The 9,966-nt window shown below is 43.8% G+C and overlaps 1 protein-coding gene across 9 annotated transcripts in view; it reads right to left on the reverse strand.

Moving 5' to 3' along the window:
* Positions 1 to 6,025, reverse strand: part of CSNK1A1 (casein kinase 1 alpha 1) — a 51,219-nt gene extending 45,194 nt beyond the window's left edge. For 3 of the 9 annotated variants that reach the window (XM_027772807.1, XM_027772808.1, XM_027772809.1), the window contains exons 1-2: positions 5,478 to 6,024; positions 4,733 to 4,839 (exon numbers count right to left, since the gene is read on the reverse strand). In XM_027772807.1, coding sequence (XP_027628608.1) covers positions 4,733 to 4,839; positions 5,478 to 5,600 — 230 coding nt within the window. In that variant the 5' untranslated portion in view covers positions 5,601 to 6,024. Of the gene's footprint in view, positions 1 to 4,732; positions 4,840 to 5,477 lie in introns of all 9 variants that reach the window. The other 6 variants (XR_003549758.1, XM_027772806.1, XM_006150876.3 and 3 more) reach the window with 4 other exon arrangements.
* Positions 6,026 to 9,966: the final 3,941 nt, after the last annotated feature.

A 9,966-nucleotide genomic window follows, 5' to 3' on the forward strand; every position in this document is an offset into this window, starting at 1 on the left:
CCTGTCTGCCTATGGAGAGTGCCCTTTGGCAATTAGTGACTAAAGCCCAGGAAGTAAAACCAATTTATGTTGGTTCAAAAGCATTCACTTGCAATTAAGACACACATTACTAATTTACAGAATTCTTATCCTAAAATACAGATTCAAAAGGGAGAACAAAAACACCCCAAATTATAAGCATGCAGTTAACTAATAGGTTACTTTATTTATAAGAGCCTTTTAGCTTCTCTATAAAAAGGTCAAATGCCATAAAGTGAAGGAGCAAAAAATGGCCCTCCACATCAAGTGGGAAGGTGTGGAGTGTGTGAACAGGCATTAATATGACCTTCACACAAAGGTGATAATGGCTCTTAAAAAACTGGGATTTAAGAGACTCTAGTTAACTCCTCTGAGATTAAGCAGTCTAATTTGCATGATGAGATGCTGGGCTATCTACATCTCTCAGGTTTCATTCAGCCCAAAGACACCATGAGCATCATTATTACATAAACCAATATAAAACATCCTTAATATACTAAGGATTCACTTATACTTTATATTAAAAAAGAAAAAACACACTTCTCATATGTAGCTAGTGATCTGTAAAGTACCTTAATTAAGAGATACACAATGTAGTTGCCACCTATGTTCTCTGATACAAGTATTACTATCTTAAGAACAGGTATATGCTCAATGCCAAAACATAAAATCAAAATTTAAGCAGCTTTTTTTTTTTTTTGAGGGGTTTTCGCTATAGGGCGGGGGCGCTCTCCAGACAGAGAGAGACAGAGAGACAGAAAGTGAGAAATCACCCCCCAGAGGGGATGGTCACGCCACAATCCCCTCTCCTCCATTCTCCTCTCAGGATCTTGGGCACGCACGTACATGCGCCCGGCGTGAGTTTTAAGCCACCGGGTCCGGGGCGCCAACTGCAGTCGACCACGTGGGAGTCCAGCGACATAGTCATTACGCTAACTGCTGGTTCCCAAAATTTAAGCAGCTTTTAAAAGCAAAGAGTAAAGATTAACTAGCACTCAAATAGAATAGGAAAAAAAGTGGTTAAAAAACACAAAGCAGTGACAATTCTCCCATGTCCCTGCCAACTTCTTTATATGTGATTTCTCTATTAAAACATGTTATTTTACCTCCTTCTAAATAGTCAATCTATGGTTTTTCTGAAACAGATGACTTAAATCTTGGGTGGTACCACGCTCCTGTAACAATCAAAAATAAAATCTACATAACATCAAATTCTTTTCTTGGAGAGGTTTTTGCTATAGGGAACGTGCACTCACCAAAAAGACAGAGAGAGACAGAGAGACAGAAAGCGAGAAATCACCCCCCCCCGGGGGGTGGGGGGGATGGCCAGGTCACAGTCCCTTCTCCAGTCTCCTCTAGGGATCTTGGGCACACACGCATACGCGCTCGGCGTAAGTTTAAGCCATTGGGCCCAGGACTCAAAGCGCGGTTGACTACATGGGAGTCCAGTGACATAGCCATTATGCCAACTGCTGGTCCCAATAACATCAAATTCTGGATGAAAGGTTTTCTAGCTCTGAACATGTGACTTAACATTCAGAACTGAAAGGTCTGAGATCAACTAGACCACTTTTTACTTAAGTACGAAACTCTTGTTCAAACGAAACCCTGTACTTAAAAACTCAGTATGCAAAACCAAATGGAAATAAGTATTCAACAGGATGGGGAATTCTAATTCTCCTGGTCCAGCACTATCCCTTCCCACACCACTAAAAATTAGAAAATGATGAATGTAGCAAAATACTGTTTTCATTTTATAAAGGAAACTAAAAGTCACATAGAGTTCAACAGACAAGCTCTAAATTACCTAATCGATACCAAAAAGTAGATCTAGAGCTCAAACTTCCAACACCTATCTAGTTAAACACTCTTTTCCCTATATATCCTGTTTCTTTACAGAAATTGTTAGTTCAGTCCAGTGACATAGAGTTGTAACAGAAACAGCGAATTTAGGTGAGCTCCCACATGTCAATTCATGGAGCCCAAGGATTTAAGATTCTTAAAATACCAAGCAATTGGATGCCATCCTCTCAACCTTGCCTTTTACACTAGATGCTATGCTTCTACTTAACAAAGGGTTCCTCAAATTATATAGGAAGGACTCTTTTAGACAGGTCAGCTATGCAGGCCATGTAATATTCAGCCCTTGTTTTAGGATGTCCCAAAGCAAATCAGCGAAATCTATACATTCAAATTAGTGCCAACACACTTTTAAAACAACGGAGGGGCCAGCAGATGGCATGGTGGTTAAAAGTGCTTGATTTCCACACAGTAGACCATGATTCGAGTCCCGGACCTGGTGGCTTGCTCTCTCACTTTCCCTTTCTGTCTGGTTAAATTAAAATAATAAGAACAAATGGAATTAAATAATTAAAAACAAACCAAAAAAATGGATGACACATATGCTGCCTTACTTAATATAGCTAAAATTAAGCAGCCAAATAACCAAGTAAATACTTACATAATATATATTATGTACAGGTGATATGGGATAAATGGGGAACTAGCAGGACAAAAAGACGTTGCCACCCAAATGAAAAATGTCATGTAAAAATCTTTCTTATCCTTTATGCTTCAGTGGAAAATCATTCTCTTAATCTTCACTTTAAAAATCAATAAACCACCTTTGTATGTACCCGATTCTATCACTTCTTAAATAAATTTACCCTTCCCCTACCCTCATCCAATCACTACATTCTGCCCTGGAGACTACTCCCAGAAGCCACACTCAAGTGTTCTTGGATGTCCGAACCAACCAGTTCACCAAGCTTTCTTCCTTAGAGCCGGATACTGAAATCCCATCCTCTCCCAGGAAGCCTCAATTTGAAAGCCAGGTTATTTTCTTTAGCCCCACCCACAGTTTATAACTATCATACTCTATCCACATTCAACATCTTATAATAGGCACCTACTATTTTGCTCACAAGTTAATTTCATCTATTCATGTGCTTATTCAGTACATTACTCATTGCCTTTACTGGTCAGTATCAGTATCAGCCTTAAATTAAAGCTACCAGATAAAAGGCCATGTACTTAAGTTGAGTTTTGTACCGGAAATAGCAGATGCTTAATGTTTCTTGAAAATGATTTTGAATACTACATCAAATTCAACCCGATTTGAAGTGAACAGTGGAAGGTGCCACACACAACTGATCTTATACTGTATGAGTCCATTTATATGAAGTTCTAGGAAAACTGTGGTGATGAAAAGCTAATCAGTGGGAGCTGTGGGCCTCATCTTTAAAGGAATGGTAATTATTTAAAATCTCAAATATGGATCATTTCAGAATTCCTGTTGACCTTTACCTAATAAGATAAAGTAGGAATTTCCTTCCAAATAATTTACTTGATCATTTACAACCCTACTGCCATTCAATTTCCCCATTAAAAATACCTATTATCACAGAATTTTACTTTTAAGTGTTGTTACTTCCATACCCAAATTAATGTGATCCAGGCCTTAATTCAAGATTTAAAAAGGAAACTGGAATAGAAAAACAAACTACTCCTGTTAATACCATTCTATTTAATTCCCAACTATTCTCAGTCTTCACAAATGTTATTGTTGAGTACTGCTGGAACATGGCTGAATTTTAAGCTACAGTCTAGTCTCTCTATAAAGAGGCTCTTTAATTTCAAAAGTTAAAAATTACTCTAAAACCTTTTGAGGTGAAGTTCACCATTAGAGAGAACAGTCTTTTTAACTGACCATCTTTTTATCTTGGTTATTATCACTACTCGAATTCACCAATATCCCATCACCAAAAAGGCCACTGTTACCCTAATGAAGTCTTATTGACAACATAAATCAACAGGTTAAAATTACTTATCAAACTCTAGTTAAGCGATTTCTTTTTAATACAACTGATTTGAGTAAATTTCAAGAGTTGATGTTGCTCTAATGCCTTTGCCCGAACTCAAAATTTTGCAGAATGAAATGTATAGAGCATGACAATTCTTGAAAGGAAAGAGTAATTAACCCCTTTTAGGGGGATACAAGGATGTTACATAGTATAATTTAACAGTTTCATGTCGTGTCTGCTAGAGATCACAAACATACTGTCATTATGCCACCTCCTTCCTTGAACCCCACCGTCTCTTCAAGCTTTATTCTTGGCTTTTCAAAGGTTTAATCCACTCTGGGCTGAAAGGAGGAATCAAGGTAGCCTAACCTGTGGACCCTAGCTGAGAAAAGGGCAGAATATGGGGTTGACTCACGTCGTTCCGCCATTTTCTAAGCGGAGGAGGAAGACATGTTGGAACAAAAACACAACAAAAGAGCAGCCATTTCCCAAGTCAGCTCCAATAGGAGTAACCCGAACTGGCTGAGCCCGGGCACTTCGGCACCTTCAAATCCGCTCCACTGGACAAACCCAAGATCAGCAGTGCCCGGAGAAAGAAAGCAGCAGCCAACCGTTCCGCGTAGGGATCAAAGATGACCTGCATACTTAACTGCAAATCAAAGCCCCAGGAAAAGCAAGAATGACGGAAGCTAAATGGAGCACGAGTGTAACTAACTGAAATGTAAACTCAGCTGGCGACCTAAAATCGACACCCTGATTGCGGTGACTTACAGCTCACAGGAAACCCGGGTGGAAGGCACCCAGGTAACGCAAACAAGAACCGGATTCAGCTGGTCCCATTACCTGCCAGCACTCATTTTCCCATTCCGTACTTCCCGCAGCGGATCGCCTATTTGCTCATGGCTTCTTACCGTATGTGGGGGATGCCAACCCCACCTTGAAGAATCTTATAGAGTTTGCTCTCGTACAGCAACTGGGGATGCCTGGCCTTCTGAGATTCTAGCTTCACTGCCACTTCCTGCAGGGGAAAGAAGGGATGATGCCATCAACATCCCTATGGGTTCGGTGTCACTTGGGAGAGGAGGGGAGACATTTATTAGCACGGCTCAAAGTCGCGACTACAAGGAGGAAGTGAAAGGCCGGGAAGAGAAAGCTCTCTCGGTAATTAGGAAACGAGGCAGCCAGCCTCAAAGGCCTCTTCAGGGGGTAGTGACGAAATCCGCACGTCCTCGAAAGTGCAGAAAAATGGTTCATCCAGACAAAAAGTGGCAACCCTGGAACGTACTGTGAGACGTTCCGAAAGAACCAGGCAAAGAAAAAGTACTAATCGAAACAAACAACAACAACAAAAAGAAACACCCCCGAATATAAAAAAAAATAAAGAAAAATCTCGACTTAAGCGACGGTTAATAGAGAAAGTTCGACCAAGAGGCATTTTTAAGAAGCTGGGAAACTTCTTGGTTTACCCGACCTTCCCATCAGGTTTTTTTCCTTTTAGGGGAAGAGAGCGGGGGAGACTCCTAAGCTGGGAAAACTGGCTCCCTCCGGACTCCCCAGGGCGTACGTGCAGAGGGAAGAGGTCCCGAGCAGCTGGGGGGCTGGGGAGGCGGTGGGGAAGGGCGCAGCGTGATCGCGAACCCCACCCCAGGTGATTACCTCGCCGTTGGTGATGTTGATCGCCAGATAAATGTCCCCAAAGGAGCCAGACCCGATCTTCCGTACCAGTTTATATTTTCCTCCGACAATGAATTCGGCCTTGGAGCCGCTGCTGCTCGCCATCCTGAGAGACGAAGATGGAGGCTGGGGCTAAGCCCCGACACCTCTGCGGGGAGGACGGACGCCTCGGAGGCTCGTCCACTGGGTAAGGCTTCAGAAGGGGGCGCAGGAAACAGAAACCGGAGGCCTCTCCCGGCGATCCAGGGCCCAGAGCACCGCCGCTCAGTCGCGTCTCTTCCCGCCAGGCCGCAGTCTGTGAGGCCGTCCTCGCCGTAACCACACTGCCCACTTGTTCCTCGGAGGCCGCCGCGGCCTCGCTCTCGCGACGATGTCGCCGGCTGGGAGACAGGCGCGGTGAGTTAGGGTGGCGATACTGCTGCCACCACTGCCGCTGGCTCCGGCCAGAGGGACCCCTGTCACTCCGCCGACGCCGCCATCTTGTTGCTCCGGCTCCAGCCAACACAAAATGCCCCCAGTCCCCGGGAGCCGCTTCTTCACGGCGCAGAGCACTCTGGGAAAAGGATCTCGGGCGCTAGCCTCGAAGGGTCGGTAGCGAGAGAGGGCGGAACCGGATCCTGAGAGTCGCGGCCCACGCTCGGAGCGTCACCCGGGCCCCGCCCTGCTGCGCAAGTGCGCTGCAACTGCTGCTGACTGCGCAGGCGTGCCGGGCCGGCCCTCGCCCCCGCCCCCGGCGAGCTCCCACTTCCGGCCGTCCGGGTGCGCTCTGCCCACCTGTTAGTCACCTCCGACCGGTCGGGTCTTGTGAAGCTTTCGGCCCCGGGGCTCGGCAGCTTTTAGGAAGGTCACCCGGGCCCCGCCCTGCTGCGCAAGTGCGCTGCAACTGCTGCTGACTGCGCAGGCGTGCCGGGCCGGCCCTCGCCCCCGCCCCCGGCGAGCTCCCACTTCCGGCCGTCCGGGTGCGCTCTGCCCACCTGTTAGTCACCTCCGACCGGTCGGGTCTTGTGAAGCTTTCGGCCCCGGGGCTCGGCAGCTTTTAGGAAGGAGTCACCTTCGCCTTCCGTGGCGGGTGGAAGCTTCAGGCCTCTTTGTTCCTGCCTCTTTGGGAATTGGGTATTGATCTTTGCTCATTGTTTGAGGCGGTTTTTAACCTTTGATCTTCGGGCCTCTGCTCGGGACCGTCCCTTTCCAGCCCATTTTCTGTTTGGAAAGAGGCTGTTGCCTCTGGTGGAGAGAGAGAGAAAAGCAGCCACGGGCCGGGTGGGTTTGAGGCCCTCGTTTCCTTTTCTTGGCTTTCGCAGAGCCTCGTTGATTATCCGTAATGATTATTGAAGTAGTCTACGCGCTACCGACTGTTGGAGACCTTTTTTTACTGAAGCCGGAAAAAAGGGAAGCCGAGGTTACTGAGACGCCTTTAAGTGTTTGCATCGTTGCTCCGCTGATAAAATGATCTCCAAGAACAAAAGCTAACAACTAGTTCATAGTGAATATTAGTGATAGATGGGATCAGCAGAAAACAAAGTAGCAACAGTGAAAAACACTGTTGGTAAAAGTTGTGTCCCTTGTCCCCCCAAAAAAACAAACAAAAAAACGCAGAATCAAGTTGATCACGTTGCAAAGTACCGTCTTGCGGCCGGCGGCGGTGGCGTAGTGGTTAAATGCTCTAGATTCCCACAAGGCTGACAGGGGTTGGAGTCCCCGACCTGGCTGCAAGCTTTCTCGCTTTCCCTTTCTCTGTCTCTCTCTGGGCAAAAAAAAAAAAAAAAAAAAAAGAAGAAGAAGAAAGGAAGAAAAGAGAGAAAGAAAGAAAAAAGTGGTATAGGCAGCCCAAGACAGAGAGAGACAGAAAGCGAGAAATCACACACACACCCGGGGGGGGGGGGGGGGGGGATGGATACCCTGCAATCCCTTCTCCTCCATTCACCTCTTTGGATCTTCGGTTCTCGCCAGGCGGGAGTTTAAACCACCGGGTCTGGGACTTGAACCGCAGTTCACTACATGGGAGTCCAGCGACATAGCCATTACGCCAACTGCTGGTCCCCAGATTTTAAAATAATAAATAGTGGAATTAAATAAGTAATTTTTAAAAATAAGTGTCATCTTGGCAGTTGGATGGTATTTACTATCCCAATATTCCAGTTTCTAAATTTTTGTTAATATAAACAGTGTTGTGTTGCTGTAATTAAATATTTGTGCACATCCAAAATGAATTGGTTAGGACATATTTTTATATATGTTGCTGGTCTTAAAACCCTTTGTATCATAAATTACAACTTCTGGTTTTGTTTTGGTATGGTTTGGTGATTAAACCTAAATTTATGGGCTATCTGATTTTTTCACCTAAATTTATCTTTACAGAGTTAAATCCTAATCCTTTTGTTTTATCCTCTAAAGCGGTTAAGCTTTGTTTTCTGACCATTGCATTGCTGTAAAACTCAGTAAGTTTAATTTTGCAATTCCCTATTGCTCCCATCCCCAGTTTCAAAATTTCAAAAATTTTGCAAGTCTGTGGTTTATAAGGATGTGCTTCTGCTATTGAAAATGTCACTTTTATGACACAGTGAACAAGACATTTATTGACCATTAGTGACAGAACTGATTCTACAGATACTTAGTCTAAGTTGAAGGGGAGGGGATTAGTTTCGTGGAAAAAGAGGGTGGAGGTCAAACACCTCAAAATCAAGAATATAGTCAACCAAGTATGAAAAAAAGCAATCTAATACATGTTTAAATCTCATATTTTGCATGAACTGAAGTACTCCCACAAATAAATTTGTATTCTCACAGAAATAAACATGTAAGGTGTTAGAGATGGGAAAGAATTCAATTTGTTACTGTTCCAAGGTGAGATGAACCCAAACCTTCCCACAGATATCTTTCAGATGCTTGGATTTCGCATTAGAATGCACTGTCTTTGTTTTAATTTCTTCCATGAGTGAGACAGAAAGAGAGCGCAGGCAGCAGCATGGATCCCGCTTGGCCTGCAGTTTGAATCCCTTGGTGGCACACACATGCGCACTTATGTATGTCCAAGATCTCAAGAGAAAGGACAGGGGGAAGTGGGTAAAGAAAGAGATGGCACCCCAAAAAGACACTGCAGTCCACACCTAGCTTCAGCCAGCCCAGGACTGTGGGTGTACAGATGCCTAGCATACTCATGGAGGTTACCAGATGCAAAGCCGGAACCTTCCTATGTGGATCAACCTCACAAAGTCTTTAGTCTTACCACTTTGCCAGTGTCTGGCCTCTCAGCATCTCTTCTGTTAAATGGGAAAGTGTCTTTTTGGGTCCCTGTGAGTAAGACATTGCTGTCTACCTTTGAGAGTGAATAGAGGGGGCCGGCCCATGCCGTGGTCATTAAGGGCACTGGACTCCCACATGGCTGACTGTGGGTTGAGTCACGGACCTGGTGGCTTGCTTTCTCACTTTCCCTCTCTCTTCTCCCCCCCCATCCTTCTCTGGTTAAATAAAAATAAATAAATAAATAAATAGATAAATGAAGTTAAATGAAATAATTCTTTGAAGTATAGAGAACAGGGAAGTTTTTCTAACTTTAAACATAAGCCCATAACAAATGCTGGAGTAGTGGAAATTTATTTTATCCTTAAAAAATAGTTGGGAGTGTAAGACGAGAAACCAAATTATCCCTCTAGTTGGGTATTTCAGGAATAAGTTAAATGGTATAAGGAAACATATCCTCACCTAAGTAGTTAGCAAGTTCCAATTTTAGTCGTGACTGCCTTAAATATTTTCCTGGGCTTCAATGTTGTAATCTTTTAAAAGAGAAGTTAAGATTCTCAGTATATTTTCTAGCTTAATAGTACTAGTTACTGAAGATGACTCCTGTATTTCAAAGGAAGAGGAAATTAACATGTTCTTTTCCTTCTGTAACTTTTTTTTAAAGAATTATTTTAAACTTTATTTATTTATTTTAATTTGACCAGAGAGGGACGGAGCAAGAGAGAGAGAGAGTGAAAAAGCAAGCTGCCAGGTCTGGCACTCGAACCATGGTTGGCCACGTGGGAGTCCAGTACCCTCAATCACCATGCCGCTTGCCAGCCCCTCCTTGGGTAACTTTTTAAAATTCCTATGAGAACCAGACCATGGTAGTATGTGATAGAAACACATCGGAGGCCTGGGTTTGATTCCCAGCACACCCTAAAAGCTAATCTTGAAGGTGTATGCCCACTCCAGAGGCTGAGACAGGAGGATTACAACATAGGAAAACACTGTCTTAAAAAAAAAAAAAAAAAGATAATAGGTAAAATTTTGATGGGTATTTGCTCACCTATGTTCCCTCATACTTAAGGATAGGAAAATCAGATCCCCTTAACAGTGAAACATAGCTATCGACAGAAATGATAAAAGACTACCAAATCAGAAAAAGCGAGTGGGAAGTGTCTTCCTTGGCAAAGTATTTAACAAAGGCAGTAATTATATATTAATTTCGAGTATAGCTTTCCTTGAAGGT

Source organism: Tupaia chinensis, unplaced genomic scaffold (assembly GCF_000334495.1).
Source record: "Tupaia chinensis unplaced genomic scaffold, TupChi_1.0 Scaffold000303_1, whole genome shotgun sequence".
Lineage (NCBI taxonomy): Eukaryota > Metazoa > Chordata > Mammalia > Scandentia > Tupaiidae > Tupaia > Tupaia belangeri.